The sequence below is a fragment of the Orussus abietinus genome, unplaced genomic scaffold (genome assembly GCF_000612105.2).
Source record: "Orussus abietinus isolate OABI.00-Male unplaced genomic scaffold, Oabi_2.0 scaffold50, whole genome shotgun sequence".
In the NCBI taxonomy this organism is placed as follows: Eukaryota; Metazoa; Arthropoda; class Insecta; order Hymenoptera; family Orussidae; genus Orussus; species Orussus abietinus.
The window spans coordinates 332,288-348,211 of record NW_019394232.1 but is presented as its reverse complement, the minus strand read 5'-3'; the positions used below and the strand labels follow the sequence as shown (position 1 = coordinate 348,211).

Sequence of the window (15,924 nt, the reverse complement as noted above, 5' to 3'; positions counted from 1 at the left end):
TGGTTCTCCTTGCTTCTCTTTATTCAATTTCTCTTTTCTCCTTACTAAAATGTTTATTCACAAGTGATGTATATCTTTGGCCACTTTGAAAAAGTGAGGTTACAGTCCCGCCATCTTTGTCGCGTAATTTCTTGGGTATTTTACTTGGATTTCACGTGAAATACTTAGGGGAAGTATTTAAGGTAAAGAACCTCGAATTACGCGACCCTGCGTGATCCTGGACGGGAGCGGAATCGGAAAGTTAGGTTAGGCGTCGGCTCCCGCGGTTCTGGGCGGCGGTGCCTCGACGGGTGGCGACGGGGTAGGGTGTGCATAACCAAATAAGGCGTTGCGCAGGCGTTTCCGCTTTTTGGTGGCAACTAGCGCTACCAGGCGGCCCTCCCTGGAAATACCATCTGGCTTGAGTTAAAGTCAGTCCATTGGTCGGTCGTGTGCGAGTCGAGGTACGAAGTATTCCTCGTACTTCTTGACTACTCCCGAGGAGAGAGAAAAGTATGCGTTGCATGGACTGCGCGATCACCAAAATGCGCTTTAAGCCTTTACCAGCTGTGTGGTTTTACTGTGTGTCTTGTCAGAGCCAGAGTGTACATTAGTGTGTCGGTCTCTCGCTCACCTCGCTAATGTAAGTGGCCCGACCACCCTCTTTTACTTTATTTAACGAAGTTCCCGAGTCTCTCGGGGTAGTTGACCCTTTGCTAAGCCCTCGCTCGGTTTGGCTTGGCTGGGAGGTCAACGAAGCCCTGCGAGCCCTCCGACCCACCTGGACGATTTCCCTGCATCGGTCGCATGCTCCCTTCGCAGAGAATCCAGAATGATTCATGAGTTGAGAGCGTGCGTGCTCCTTTTGTTATCACCGGTCCCTGCCCATTGGGCTGTTCGGAGTATAAGATAGCCAAAGCTGCGAGTCACTTGACAGATTTAACTCAACTGTCACACGGACCCTCCGTTTACGAGGGTAAGATCGTGCGTATCGCACCGGAGGAATACCTTATGGGGTTTGAAGCACGTAGCGGTAAGCTGTACTTTGGAATCTCTGGAAACGGGGATTTAATCGGCACTGGTTAGGAGGAATTTATGGATTACGTGTTAGAGGTCGAGAACGGTTCGGCGAGGTTTATCGGAACGTATTTTTAATGCAATCGTTGCGAGGGATTCCAAGGTATGGTTACTTTGTGTCTACCGTCATCCTGTTCTGGGTCTCAAGTGCACGTAAGCACTCTTTGATATCATTACGCTCGGTGATAATGTTACCAAGTGATAAGCTAAACCGGAAGGAACAAAACCACTCGGTTATCTCCACATGAAAACCTAGATAACTTCCTGTGCAATGGGATCCAAGAAACTGCTCGCATGTTTTGGTAATTTAATTCTCGAGGATTTTCTAATCGTTAGAATTTAGTCCTATTATGTTAATACATAATTCTAAAGGATTCACATTGTGCAATGTATTTATATTTCCACATATACATAATATATATATCAGGTAAAGATACATATTTTTCAACTATCAAAAGCTGTCCCGATTAATAAACCGTGGAAGTGTCGATATCGGTGACGGAAGAAGGAAACGCAACGCTGCAGGAGACGAACTTTGCAAGGGAAATGCAGAGTCGATTCGTCCTGTGGTATGCAAAGGAAAAAGTGCAAATCGAGTCAGTCTCGTTGATGTCGAAGCTCAGTAAATAGGCACATGAGTCATTGACAACGAGTCAGAAACGAGTAGAGGACTGGCATTGCACGGCTGTTTGCATTATCTCGGTCTTGCCAATAACACCTAACTAAAACACGTTTTCTTACCTATCCGAGAGTGTGACACGTAAAAACGCCGAGGCGTCTTGCGGCCCGTGTGAAATAACGTGTGCCTAACTAATTTCGCCTAATTTTATATCATTAGGCACGACTACATGAAATTTCGTTCCTCTTGCCAAAACTTTGTGCAGCACGTCTGGATTTGATTTGGTGCGACTTCTGCTATTAAAAATAACTGGAAGTCACTAGAGTCATACGTTACATCTTGTTTATTAATAACGTAATAATACATCGGAGAGATATCTCCAAGGCGATTTATTTCTATAGGTTGTTAAACGTGATACTACGTTCGTCATCGCAGCACCACCGGTCTCACCTGCCCATCCCTAACCTCATTAACATTATTACCGTTATTACTTAATACTAAATGTAACTAAAAATCATTCCAGTAGCCTTTATTTTTGATTATGTAACAACTAAGTCATAGGGACTGCAGAAACAAAGTCCCATGTTCACGTAATTTCCGTATCGTGTGAAATTTTGTACAGTAAAATACCTAGGGATTTACTGTATAAAAAGAGTACGTAAATTACCTAGGGGATTTTTCTTACCCAACCCTGGTGGTACTACGTTAGTCATCGCATCACCCCTGAAATTTACCCGCGTACTTTTAACATCCTTTGTCGACCTTATCCCTGACGTTAAGTTACTCTTTTAATTAAATGCGACTGGATATGAGTCGAGCTGCCTTTATTGTTTGATGAATTAATGATTGATTTGATTGTACCGTAGGTGCAGGTGCAGGTATGTCTTTTCGTGTGGTGCGTAGCAGTAAATTCCGTCATGTATACGGGACTGCATTGAAGCGGGAACATTGCTACGATAATATCCGAGTATCTAAGTCATCCTGGGATTCGACCTTCTGCGCGGTTAATCCTAAATTCCTTGCAATTATCGTTGAATCGGCGGGAGGTGGTGCTTTTATAGTTTTACCACACAATAAGGTACTTTAACATTTATTTACATTGTCGAACAGCGAGGGGCAAGACAGGCCCACGATGCGTTCTCATCGGCATTTATTTATTTATCCATTGAACGTGTGCACTGAATTTTATTTACACGCACGGTTACAATTTTCCATTAGTTTTTTTTTTTTAAATCATATGTTCGTTTTCTTGAAAATAGCCTGGATGCAGATTTTGTCTCTGTCTTGCACCCTGCCCTTCGACTGTACTTCTATTTATAATTACGTTTTATTAGTTTACTTCGTTATCGTTTAAAGCTCTCTACAATTCCTTAGAAAAACAGCGATGAATTTCTTTTTTCTTTTTATATCAAAATTATCACGTCGATAGGAATACACAAACACAATTTGACATTGTCGAATATCATCCTGCTAATCTTCATTTTTGGTCGGCAGAGAATTTATTAATTTTTTAAGCCCCCTTTTATTTATCAAGGCGACGTAAGGGAGCTTTTTTACCAATTACACATCTCTGGTTCGCCTTCATGACCACGTGGTGAAGTTTCAGAACACGTGGTCGCGGACCACGTGGTCACGGACCACGTGGTGTTGGTCCTAGTCCGTAATAAATGAATATTGTATGAAAAATGAAATTTCCCGAGTTTCAGGGTCTACCTTAGGGCCTCCATATTCACGTGGTGAAATTTCAAACTAATCGGATAAATATATACATAGGCTGACTATTTCGTATCACCTTAATATACATTTTTCCCCGGTCCCAGGTGGGCAGGATACCGGCGGACCATCCTCTGGTAGGCGGGCACAAGGGCCCGGTCCTGGACATCGCATGGTGCCCCCACAACGACAACGTCATCGCCTCGGGCTCGGAGGACTGCATCGTCAAGATCTGGCAGATCCCGGACGGGGGAATCTCCCGCACCCTGACCGAATCCGTGGTGGACCTTCAGCTTCATCAGCGAAGAGTAGGCCTGGTGCTATGGCACCCCACCGCCCTGAACGTCCTCCTGACCGCCGGCTCCGACAACCTGGTCATCATCTGGAACGTGGGGACTGGGGATGCCTTGGTGCGGATAGACTGCCACCCTGACGTGGTGTACTCGGCCTGCTGGAACTGGGACGGCTCGAGGCTGGTCACCACCTGTAAGGACAAGAGGATCCGCATCCTGGACCCCAGGACCGGGGAGGTGCTCGAGGAAGCGGTGGCTCACGAGGGCAGCAAAGCCACGAGGGCCATCTTCCTCAGGTACGGCTCGATTCTCGGTGCTCCGGGTCTTCGTACCCTGGGAGATACGGCTAAAAAACTGCATGGCGTAGGAATTATTGCGAAGACTAGGATAGGCAAGCCGAATTCTATGAAACCCTGGGGAACCCTGGGAACCATGTGGCACGATTAACAAATTTTTCTCAACCTTTTCAGGGGTGGCCTGGTCTTCACAACGGGTTTCAGTAAAATGTCCGAAAGACAGTACTCCCTGAGGGCTCCCGATATGCTCGGAGAGCCCATCGTAATGGTAGAACTGGATACAAGCAATGGAGTGATGTTCCCGCTCTACGATCCCGACACGAATTTGGTCTACCTATGTGGCAAGGGCGACTCTGTTATTCGCTATTTTGAAATTACCCCTGAGCCACCTTTCGTTCACTACATCAATACTTTCCAGACACCCGATCCTCAAAGAGGGATTGGTATGATGCCAAAACGTGGCTGCGACGTCAGCAGCTGTGAAATCAGTCGGTTTTATCGACTTAACAATTCTGGTTTCTGCCAGGTTATTTCTATGACCGTCCCGAGAAAGGTACGTCTCTGTCAGGACCTAGGTGAGAACGTTCCCTTACATTTGCGATACACGTCTCATCTCTGATCGGGTCGTCTTTTTCTCTTCGGTCCTCCAGTCAGAGCTCTTCCAAGAAGACCTGTACCCGGATACCAGCGGGGACACGGCAGCGATCTCTGCCGAGGAATGGGAAGGTGGATCGAATGCCGAGCCCATTCTGATCTCCCTGAGGGAGGGTTACCACCCTGCCGCGTCGAAGAGCGACCTGAAGGTCCACAAAAAGGCCAACGTCTTGAGTAAAGGAACTAAGGTCGCTTCCGGTGTCACGCAGAATACCGCCCAACCTGCTGCAGGCATCTCTGTAAGCGATAATAACTGTTAACAGCCGTAATTAGTGGTTTAGACGTAAGGCAGACGACAATTATCAGACGGAGATACAGCGCCATCTGTTGTAGTCGTCTCAACTATTGGGGCCCGAGGTCTTGCGTCTCTTTCGTGTATAGTGGAAGATTGAACTAAAGAACTATCTGGCATTTCAGGAGGATGTGATTAAAGAGTTCACCGAGGAGATAAGGAAACTAAAGGCGGTTATCGTGAAGCACGAGGGGAGGATTCGAGTCCTGGAGACCGCCGTCACTCTGCAGATGAAGGAGCAGGAAAGGAGCGAAAAGCCACTCTCGCCCACGGCCACGGAGTTCCTCGCTCCGGATGAGGTTTGATTTTTCATTGGATCCGCGAACCAATGTATACTTGTGTAATAAAGATAAAAACGCGTACTATTTTTTCATACCAACCGTTTGTGTAAATATTAGGTATTGTTAAACGTGCGTTGAAAGGATTTATTGTGGGAGCGTATTAGCTTGTCATTTTCGTGCATCTCCGTTTAGTATCCGCCGAATTCTGTGATTCTGTGCCTTTACTCGGCAACGACTAATTCTTTAACGCCGCCGTAACGTGTTAAGTAACGAGGACCTTTCTTTTTTACTGGAACTCTTTTCCGTATTTTTCTTTATTTCACTTTATTCCTTTCTCTTCTTTGCTTCTTATTTTTTTATTTCAACGGAAGACCCTCGCCAATGGGGCATTTCTTATGGGAAAGAATGGCCTCCGACTCGGGGGAGGCCTCACTCTCTTTTTGTAAAGTCTCGACGATTTAAGGTTACATTTGAACTCGCTACTGTATGCGCATACAAATGGAAGCACTTTATATTTCGAATGGAACAGTTCTGCCTCTTAATAATTACGTGGTTCGATAAATAAATATGTTAATCCTAGTTCGTTTGTTCTTTCGTTTGTGCCTGGAGATCCAGTTGCCCAGTTAAAGTTAACCGGAGTTTAGATTGTTTACACAGTGTAAATTACTTATTTAATGCGGGGAGACGGACGGTTTAGTCAATCCGGACCTGATAAATCCCGGATTTAGGAGGGCGATGGAAACGTGGAATTGGACAAGTTCGAACGACTCGAGCGCCGCTCATCGTTTTATAACCGTATCCACCACGTTCGTCGCTAATATTCCGTTAACCTAACCTCGAAAGAACGAACAAACCTACCAGTTGATCGCGTCCTATTACTCGTGCATCCAATCAGTATTCGCCAGCTGGAGTTCCGAATTGTCGGCGTGTACGAAAGAACTTCTGCCAAGTGTTCGACGAGTTCCTCTTAGTTACCAAACGTCAATTTTCAACGATTTTCAGCCGTTTCGTCTGCGGTAATTAAGTCAATCTATAATTTTAAATCTGTTTTAACCTGACTTTTTCTCGGCAGGTTCGATATAATTCAATCGAGAGTTTATTTATTTTCTAATTATACGTGCACTTCATATTCACGGAGTTCGTTTCTTTATGACATGTGGGGAGTTATTTTTAATAAATGTCTGATCCAGAATTGCTGACTCGCTGTAACTGTTTTGTTTTACGTTGATCGATATTATTCTTCGTAGATATTTATCTTGATGAAGTACTTTTTTCGGTTCGAGTGCTTTTAAACTTTTGGAGTCAAGACGGCATTTCTTCCCCTTATTTTATGTATAATGAAAAGGAAGTTACATTATTAAATATTTCATTACCATCGTCGTTCTAGTAGATTATTGGGTTTTGTAATAGATTATTCTTTAGATATAAATTTGTATCCTTTGCACTAATCTTTACGAGTTAAAAGTTATTTAAAATTATGTTGCAGTGATTTTATAGAAAAACTAAGAAGAAAATGGATCTTGGACATTTTTTGGCGGTCTGTTTGATTTTGGGAAGTTGGCGCAGTGCGTATGCTCTGAAAGAAGGAGAATGTGAAGGTAAAATTGGAACTTGTTAAGAATTTTAGGTGTAATCATTTCTGGTTATCTTTTGATATAATTGTATTGCCTTTTTTTAATAGTATGCATAGCAACTGTAAATAAATTTGCGGGGACGTTAAGTAACGAGGTCAAGAAGGATACGAAGAAAATAGAACTAGCGTTTAAAGAATTCTGTAAGACGACAAAATCCAAGGAAAACAGATTTGTAAGTATTCTTTCGTTTAGATTTATGATACGATCGTAATTGTATTTAATCATCGAGTAGTGAAGATAAACATTATTTTGCCAGTGTTACTACATGGGTGGCCTCGAAGAATCGGCAACGGGTATATTAGGCGAACTGAGTAAACCCGTTTCGTGGTCGATGCCTGCCGACAAGGTGTGCGAGAGGCTGAAAAAGAAGGATGCTCAAATTTGTGACTTACGATATGGTATGTTTATCATACGATTACGAAGTCATTTTACTTCATAACTTAGAAATAGTTCAATCGGCAAAGTAGAATGTCCTCTTGTGTAAACATTCATTCTAATTGCTTCTAAATAACCAGTCCCTCTTGTGACGATTTACAGAGAAGCAAATCGACTGGAACACAGTAGACTTAAATAAACTGAAAGTGCGGGATCTCAAGAAGATTTTGAACGACTGGGACGAAGAGTGCAAAGCATGTGTAGAGAAGCGGGACTACATTAAGCGCATCGAAGAGCTGAAGCCTAGATATTCAAACAGTGCAAAGTCTGAACTTTGAGTATTACTATTTCCGACGGATTAATTGTGTTAGTTCCATTGAACTTTTGGTGATCCTCTGAGTTCTGCAGAAAGTCAACTGAGAAGCGCATAAGCGTTGCGATGATGATTTTATACATTTCGGGAGAACCAGATAGATTTGCAAGATGAGAGTACTTCTACAATTAGGCCTGGAAATTATGCCTTATCTGTTACACATCACAGTTTCTTTCACAAACATGGTCACACATAATTTTGTTTTTAATTCCCATGTGGCTACGACTCTGTAGGTCTGAGTAAGTTAGCAAAGAACAAACTTCTGTCAAAAGGAAACCAGGTCACGTGATACGAGGCAACATTACTTAACGTTTAATTGTTATTTTAATTAAATCTGCAAAAGAATAAACATTTATTAATGTTGTGTATACAACATGTATGGCGTGAAAATTATTGGGAAGTTTGGAAATTCTGAAAGTATCGTTAAATTTTATGTGATCAACGACGCACCCTCTCAAAGGTTGCATAAATTTCACAATTGATTGTCTTCAAAATTTAATTGTAATGGTCAGAGCCTAATTGCTGTATTTTCTACTTCGCATAATTCTATATTATAATGATATTTCTAACATTAAGTTGCTATTTCGTTTTATAATTTATTTACAGTTCCTCAGAAAAGTACATTTTCATTACCCATAAAATGTCTTCCTAACGTGATATGAAATATTTTTAATTATTCGTTGATTCAAATATACGCTCTTAACAAGATGGCGGGTTATCGTTCTGGCCTCTGATTGGTGGAGATCTGTAATCCAAGATGGCCGCGCCCAGCGCTCGACCGTCTTCCTTGTTCCATTTGTTCCCCGCTCCACGGTGCGGATAGTCGCTGTTATGGCGGTGCATAACCTGTTCGACTCGATCCTCGCGATAGAACGGTAACCGATATCCATTTCTCGGGCGAGCCCTCCGTGTTTCGCCGAGCGGCCGCGATGGAGGAGCGATCCGAGGAAACTTCGCCGAGTGCGACGCCGATGGTGGCCGTCAAGGAGGAGCCCACGGAGCAGATTGGGCGACCCGACAAGCAGGGCCAGGAGACCGCTGCCTGCAACGAGGAAGACGGCGAGCAGCGCATCGAGTGCACAACCGAGACGCAGGATGCCGACGCGCGCTCCTGTCTCACCAAGTGCGTCTTCTGCGGGAAGATGCTCACCTCCGCCGACGACTCGAAACTCCTGGAGTGCCTCCACGCTGCGTGCTCGGCCTGCGTCTGCAACAAGCTCAGCGAGCACAACGCCTCCGTCGACGTGGATGTTTTGGGTGGGTTTGCTGCAGAACTGCAGTATTTTATAGGGTAGATAAATTGCATAAATGTTATCGTTGCGGACTGCTACGAGGATTGAATTAGTACTTTGAAATCGAAGCGACGAAGTCCAATGTTATGGTGAACGTGTAATCTGTGGGCGATTTGAAGATCAGAGAATAAGATCTATTTTTGAGTTGGTGTTAACGTGTCTTACACATGATACATGGTCTTTATGTGCATAAGTTTGTATGGTTACGTAACCTATCGCATTGGTTGTTTTTAGTATTGCCTAGCTTAATTTGTTTGTTATTTGTTGTCAATAAGTAGTTTAGGCATTCATCATTGTTATTGTTTGTATTTTCCAGTAGAGAGCAACGTCCTTACATGTGACATTTGCAATATAACGAGTCAAGTTGAGAACATGATAGAGAACAGATTTCTACCAAAGTTAAGTGACGAGGAGGACAATGCCGAAGATGATAGCAAGGAAGTCGAGGAGAAGCAAAAGTGCACAAGTTGTCATGATGACGCCACGGCAACCAGTTGGTGTGTGGAGTGCGAAGAGTTTATTTGCGAGAATTGTGTCATGGTAGGTGTATTTTTAAGGAAATGGATCTATTTACACGGTCCCATTATGGGAGTTTTAAAATACAATAAAAATGGTTTGGCGGGGGTTTTCCTTCTCCTTAAATTGTTCCATATAATTGAATATTAAGAAAGTAGTGGCCAAAACCATGAAACAGATTGTTTAGTGGAGTAAATGTTTTTACTACCACCGCAGGCTCACCAACGATTAAAAATAACTAAAGATCACACGATCAAGCCCAAGGACAAGCTCGATGACGATGGCAAAACTGGAAAAAAAAGTGGTAAAAAGTTACCAGGCTATGTGTTCTGCACCGTTCATCCTCACGAACAAATCACGCTCTTCTGTCAAACCTGCGATACGTTGACATGTAGAGACTGTCAACTACACGAACACCGAGACCATAAGTACAAGTTCATCCATGAAATTGCTTTGGAGACACGCAATTCAGTGTCGACTTTGCTCAAAGAAGTCAGGTTAGTGGAAACGAAGAGAATTATTTCATGTCAATTAATCAATGTGTCGTTACAAGATTGGAAGCATTAAACGAATTAATTTATTTCAAGTTACAAAAGGGTTTTGTTAAAAAGTGCTATGAAAGTCATCGAGGATCGGCAGGTTCTCATTTTGGAGAAGAAGAAGAACCTAGTTCATGACATCACACAGATGGTTGTACAGTAAGTAAAGAGAAACATTGAGATTAACTTTTAATAGAGTCTCATATCATCTTAACGGTTGGATAAATAATAACACCTTCCATCGTTTCAGGTTAACAAATGCAATAAATACCAGAGGGAAACTACTGATAATGCGGTTAAACGAAGTCTGCGATCAAAAGCAAAATACTTTGAATGAGAAGAAGGTTGCGCTGGACCAGCTGTCCAAGCTTACGGATCACTGTATCCAGTTTGTGACGTATGCTTTGGACAAGGGCTTGGATGTCTCCTTGCTGTACAGTAAAAAGTATGTCATATTATCTACATCTAATCGATACATCATCACTCAAAGTGGACTCGAAGACTAACAAATGCGACATCTTTAATGTTGCAGATCGATCACCGGCCACCTTCAGCGAATAAAAAGCAGGCGAGCCGATATTCCTAATCCAGAGATTCCGGTGAGAATTCATCTATCGCTGGAGAAGGTTTCCGACTTGATTAAAGGTAACCAGATTACAAACTTTGAATATTCTGCTGTAAAACATAAATATCGCATTGCTTTCATTCACTGAGAAGTATTATTTTCGGTAAGCTTTTTTAAAGCAGGTGACCCAGGTTTCTGTGATGTTCCGATTTGACTTTCAGTGGTGTCGTCCATCGGAGCGATCGTAGTGGACGGCCGGGTGTACCCATCGGTCTCCCCTTCGTCGGGATCCAGCACTCCATCCCTGGGATTCGGAGAACAGTCCACCGAGACTAAGCCTTCTCTGGTTCCGACGAACGCCCACCACGAGTCGACAATTCCTCTGTTCCACCTGCCCTCTGCGACCCTCCCTTCGGGCAGCGTGCAACAGGCCAGCTACCAGCAACTGCCACTGCACCTCTCCCTGCAGCAGCAGCAACAGCAGCAGCAACAGTCGACGCAGCAGCAGCCGCCGGGCTACGTGCAGCACTACGGCCACAATGCCCCGCCGCGGTCTTCGCCGCAACTACAGCAGCACCAGCAGCAACCTCAGCAGCCGCACCAGCAACGGGTCCCCTACAACGTCAGCTTCGCCGGTAATCGTCTCCAGGGATCGCTGATGCTGACCCAGCGACCCATTGGCAGCTGCCACCAGCAGGTGACCTCCTCGACGCATCCGCAGCACCAGCAGGTGCAGCACCTGGAGCAGCAGCACGGGCAGACTCCCAGTCTCAGGGGACTCCTGGGATCTCCGGGATTCAGGCCGACCACGAATCATATACCTTATAGACTGCCGCCGGCGTACAGGTAGTATTTCTGGTCTCGTCTACGAAACTTTTCTATTGTTACATTAATGTAAAAACGTTTCCTGCAGGTATCCCGCGGGAGGCACCATGTCGCAGAGGGCGCTGCCGGCGCATCCGTACTCTCCCAACGGCGGCGCTCAGCCAATCAGGTATCAGCAGTGCGGACTTGCTGCAGCGCAGCAGGTGCAGCAGGTGCAACACGCCGGTTTCGCCGTGCAGCAGCAGCCTGCCGCTCGCTGGCATATACCGCAGAACGTAAACCCCTGCGTGCCGTACTACTCGGCGAGGCAGGCCTCGGCACCGCCCCTCGGGGTCCCCGTTAACGACGCGTACAAGATCACCCTGAAGAACCAGCAGCCTGGAGCGGCCCAAAAGTTCGCGCCGGGCGGCGCCACCGGCGGCGATAACGCCGCCCAGTCGCAGGGAGCCTCCACTCCTGGACAAGCGGTGGGTCTCGAGCACTGAAGTGTATTCTTAACTTAACTCTATAATACGTAAGGGTCATCCTGTATATCAGTTTGGAGAGGAGTTTTATATATGTGACGTTATGGTATGTATAGAATGACCCTTTCGGGACGCCTTAAATTGCCGCTATTAATTTCGCCTGAAATGGACATTTTTCTGCTTGGTGAGTGGTATGGTTTATTCGAGATTCTACTTTCTGCCACCAGGTGAGCTCCTCGGTGCCGAAGACTCCAAGTCCCATACCTCACCAGGGAAAGACGGACGAGACGGAGAAGAGCCTGGACAAGTTCTGTCAGAAGTCCCTGAACGACCTGATGCTCACTATCGCGAAGCTGGACAGCAATGGCATCGTTGTTATTCCAGAGGCACAGAGGAATCAGATGGAGGCCGCCCAGGTCGACAGCTCCGTAGACGAGACCCTTCACTCGCTTGCAGACAACGCGTCAGGTGAAAACATCTCATCTACGTTCCCTCTCCTCGTCTGAGAGGTCCCTTAATAAGGATATCGAGGTCATTGTCGGTATAAATAATGAAAAAAGAAAAGAATGGTCAGGATAACCACAATTAGGATTTTGGGGTATTTTTTAGCGGTTTCTTTTTTCGTTCTTTACCATGGCCCTTCCAGATAATTCTGGCACGTCGCTACATGCATATACCTCGTGTGAGAACGCAAACTGAATTATATGTCCAATAGATCATGCGAAAAATACAGTATCTATGACTAAAGATGATCCAAACGAGGATTGGTGCGCCGTGTGCATGGACGGTGGCGACGCGGTCCTCTGCTGCGACAAGTGCCCGAAGGTGTTCCATCTATACTGCCATATTCCAAGTCTGAAGTCTTTTCCGCAGTAAGTAAATCAAGCTGTTATTTAGGAAGTACTTGCCTAGAAGAAATAATTTCTTATGGCGATCTGAAAGCGAGTAGTCGTTTATTAAAATTCCCCTTGCTGAGGGTATCGAATCTTTTGAAATTTAACCTCCAAACCCTTCGGATACCACTTTCGTATCACCTTATAGTGAAAGTTCTCTGTAAACTGGGTGTAAGCGAGTTAGTTAAAATGTTATCACGCGAGTGAGGCCTTTTCTGTTTTTTTCAGCGAAAGCGAGACTTGGCAGTGTATGTTGTGCACGAATATTCTGGATTGCTCCGACGACCCTCCAAATGAAAAGAGGCCGAATGGAATGACCGCCAGAGAACTGAGGATCGCTCAGAGGATCGTTTTGGAATTGTACTGCCAGTACGAGCAGAGCCTTCCGTTTCGTGAAATCGTCTCCTCCGAGGTGAAGTGTAGTTATCTCAGTGTGCTAGTGTGCTAGAGACTCGAGGGTGTGAAACTAGGGTGCGAGAAATTGGCTCGGAGACTTCTCTAGCCCGTTCAGCAAAACCTGACGGTAGTTTAATTTCCCAGATCGTAGAGTATCATCGCATAATCAAGAAGCCGATCGCTCTCGACGTGATAAGGGACAAACTGAAGTCGGACCACCCTAATCACTATACCGATTTAAGGCAGGTCATGGCCGATATCCGACTGATGTTCAAGAACGCGTTTACTTATAATCCTGTAAGTAAAATCAGACTCGTTAGGATTAATTCATTAACTTATAATTAGATATATTTAAGAAACTCAGACCGACAATCCCTTTATAATCATTCGAGCGAAACTATGTACGGAGTGGTTAGTTTCATGTAATTCTCAATATGGTACGTAGCAGACGTAAACGTAAATATAAATGTCGGCGCGTGTCGTCTTAATCTTTTTCGTTTCTCTCTCCAGGTGGAGTCGCAGGTCTATCAGGAAGCCCGCAACCTGGAGGAGTTCTTCGAGAAACTTCTCCTTAAGTGGGCGCCGAATTACGCTTACGACGATCCTTTCCTCGCCGCCGAGGGCGAAGAGGACGAAGAAGTCTTCCCGCCTAATCAGAAATACCGACGCATAATTAGCGACTAATCAATGGCGATCCCCGACTACTCAGGACTTGGGGAACAAGAGAAGACGAGTCTCTCTCCCTTCTCTCTCATTCTTGTGCATAATGCGATGCATCGTCGCGTTGGTTAGCGCGCCACTTTCAAGATGGCCGCGGCATCGCATCGATGCGAATTCGAAAAGGCTCGTCCCGGGTGTTATAAAAAAACGGCACCGAGGGATGTTCACGTTTTTACGTTCGGCAGATCTTTCATTCGCAGATCTTGCGGAGGAACCGAGTCGAGTTAATTGTCTGTACATATTGAATTGGAGACGACATCGTTGCAGCAGGTCGTGGAGGAAATAACAGGAACCGATGCACTCTGTCCAGGGTGATTCGCGACTCATCGACTCATTGTCCTATACGACATTTATCTTTGATTTTGTACAACGAGTTTACATGTACAAGGTGGATGATGAGTCGTGAATTACTCGGTATATTAAATGGCTAAATCGAAATGTGGTTTATTAGCCCGTTACGAGGTTACACGTAGGGTTGCGCTGATTTAGCCTCGGAGGGAATTAATTTGTATACGAATTAGTCTCGATAGGAATTAGTTTTGTATACGATCTCGATGCCCCCTTAATGGTTTTTTTATCTCGATGCTCCGTTAATCAATTTTTCTATCGCCGCGAGTCCTCGGCAAAGGCTACTTTACATATCTCGAGAATGCAGCGTGATCTTTTTTATCACACCTGCCGTTGCACATCTATTATCCCATTGGCTGTAATATTGACAAATTGTTGTTATCGCGCTTAGTAGTAATTCTTCGCTGCTCGCCTAGAGAACAAATTTTGCAACTATGCCGGAAGGACGTGCATGATTATTTTTTCCTTCTCGTTTTAGCTGCTCGATGTACATAATTTTTACAATTAATTTGTCAGATGTAGATTAAGAAGTAACATTACGTGTATGTACGTAGTAAGCGCGGATAGACGAAACAGCGTAGAAGCTTGTTAGCTGTATCTCGATTAGCTCCAGGGGGCTCTTCGCAGTTGAGGAACCATCGAAGTGACATTATCCAAAATTGAGGTGTTATATTTATACATATATTTAGATAAATATAAATATTTTCTTAGATTTGCTCTCCTAGTAAATTACGCGTTTGCGTGGATCAGACTTTTTGCTCCTGGCTAAGAGCTAATCGCTGAGTAGATGCTTAACTGTTCAGTTATTTTATATTTAAACGATGAGGAATCGTTTCATTTCCACTTATTCGTGGTTTCCGAAAGTGGCGTCGTTTCGTTTATCAGAGAACTTGGTTTGCAACCTTGAGCGAGTGTTCTTAGGGATTTTTTTATATCGAATTTCTGTACAATTCATCACAACCGATGCGACCAAATCGAATCGGTTTCAATTGTGAATTATTTCCCTTTGTGTTTAATTGTTCCCTTGTGGGCCGTTGAAATTATTTGACTATTTCGAGCCAAATTGTTTTGTAGTTGTGGATTCGATTGGTACGAAGGATTTCGTAGAAACAGCGTTTGCCATCAGTTTAGCGAATGCAATTGTTGCGTGACTATTGGTTCATGAAAATGTGTCTATTTTTGTTTTAAATAGAATTAACCGGAGTAGAGATTTAGTTGACGGAAACTGTTGATGTTTTAACACTAAACCTACCAACGGTGGGACAAATTAATCAGTTTAAACGATATTTGTAATGGGGGTAGAAATCGTCGGTAGGTTTAGTGTTAATTGGATGGGAAAGAAGAGCAGACAAAGGGCGAAATGAATTTAAATAATAGTTATCGGACAGTTATTTCCTAAGCCATCTGTTTCATCTGAAAATATGCTCGTCCGAGGACTGCGACGTGGTAATTCAACTGTCCCCTGATTACAATGTTAATCGTTTGCAGAATGGTCGATGTTAATATCATCGTACCACATATTGCACAACCTCGCACTAAATTTGATTTTCACTTTGAATCGTTCAGCGGATAAGAACGTCTGAAAATGCCTTGCGATGTTTATAAACATTTTGTAAATACCGTCTAGTTATATAGTTAACGGTCGATGAATAAAGAATAAAAGTATCGAAGCTTCTGTGAAAGCTCCATGGCTTTTTCAGCCGGTTTTCGGGCCGCCCAGTCGCCGGTGAATTTTTCTCCCACCGGCGACCACGGTAGCTCGACGGGGAAAAAATTTCTC

General features: G+C 44.3%; 3 protein-coding genes across 10 annotated transcripts; all 3 read left to right on the top strand.

Moving 5' to 3' along the window:
• The first annotated feature begins 340 nt into the window (after positions 1–340).
• On the top strand, positions 341–5,796 carry LOC105703440 (coronin-6). Of its 5 annotated transcripts, none has more exons than XM_012431848.2 (6): positions 341–443; positions 2,542–2,753; positions 3,496–3,977; positions 4,152–4,530; positions 4,628–4,870; positions 5,049–5,228. In XM_012431848.2, exons 2-6 carry the CDS (start codon positions 2,556–2,558, stop codon positions 5,226–5,228), a joined length of 1,482 nt encoding a protein of 493 aa, XP_012287271.1. In that variant the 5' UTR covers positions 341–443; positions 2,542–2,555. The 5 variants fall into 5 exon arrangements, with proteins under 5 accessions (XP_012287271.1, XP_012287269.1, XP_012287268.1 ...); XM_012431846.2 differs by having other exon boundaries at positions 387–492; XM_012431845.1 differs by having other exon boundaries at positions 388–622.
• A 256-nt stretch (positions 5,797–6,052) lies between these two features.
• LOC105703338 (mesencephalic astrocyte-derived neurotrophic factor homolog) lies at positions 6,053–8,161 on the top strand. 2 transcript variants are annotated; one of them, XM_012431676.1, is made up of 5 exons: positions 6,053–6,220; positions 6,702–6,802; positions 6,886–7,010; positions 7,095–7,236; positions 7,376–8,161. In XM_012431676.1, exons 2-5 carry the CDS (start codon positions 6,718–6,720, stop codon positions 7,549–7,551), a joined length of 528 nt encoding a protein of 175 aa, XP_012287099.1. In that variant the 5' UTR covers positions 6,053–6,220; positions 6,702–6,717; the 3' UTR covers positions 7,552–8,161. The 2 variants fall into 2 exon arrangements, with proteins under 2 accessions (XP_012287099.1, XP_012287091.1); XM_012431668.2 differs by having other exon boundaries at positions 6,066–6,220; positions 6,691–6,802.
• A 228-nt stretch (positions 8,162–8,389) lies between these two features.
• Positions 8,390–15,826, top strand: LOC105703315 (E3 ubiquitin-protein ligase TRIM33). 3 transcript variants are annotated; one of them, XM_012431634.2, is made up of 13 exons: positions 8,390–8,843; positions 9,198–9,418; positions 9,611–9,891; positions 9,982–10,092; positions 10,184–10,378; positions 10,466–10,578; positions 10,720–11,344; positions 11,412–11,790; positions 12,015–12,255; positions 12,503–12,659; positions 12,909–13,092; positions 13,221–13,373; positions 13,587–15,826. In XM_012431634.2, the coding sequence occupies exons 1-13, from the start codon at positions 8,516–8,518 to the stop codon at positions 13,758–13,760; spliced, it is 3,162 nt and encodes a 1,053-aa protein (XP_012287057.1). In that variant the 5' UTR covers positions 8,390–8,515; the 3' UTR covers positions 13,761–15,826. The 3 variants fall into 3 exon arrangements, with proteins under 3 accessions (XP_012287057.1, XP_012287065.1, XP_012287048.1); XM_012431642.2 differs by having other exon boundaries at positions 9,195–9,418; positions 12,536–12,659; XM_012431625.2 differs by having other exon boundaries at positions 9,195–9,418.
• The last annotated feature ends 98 nt before the right edge of the window (positions 15,827–15,924 follow it).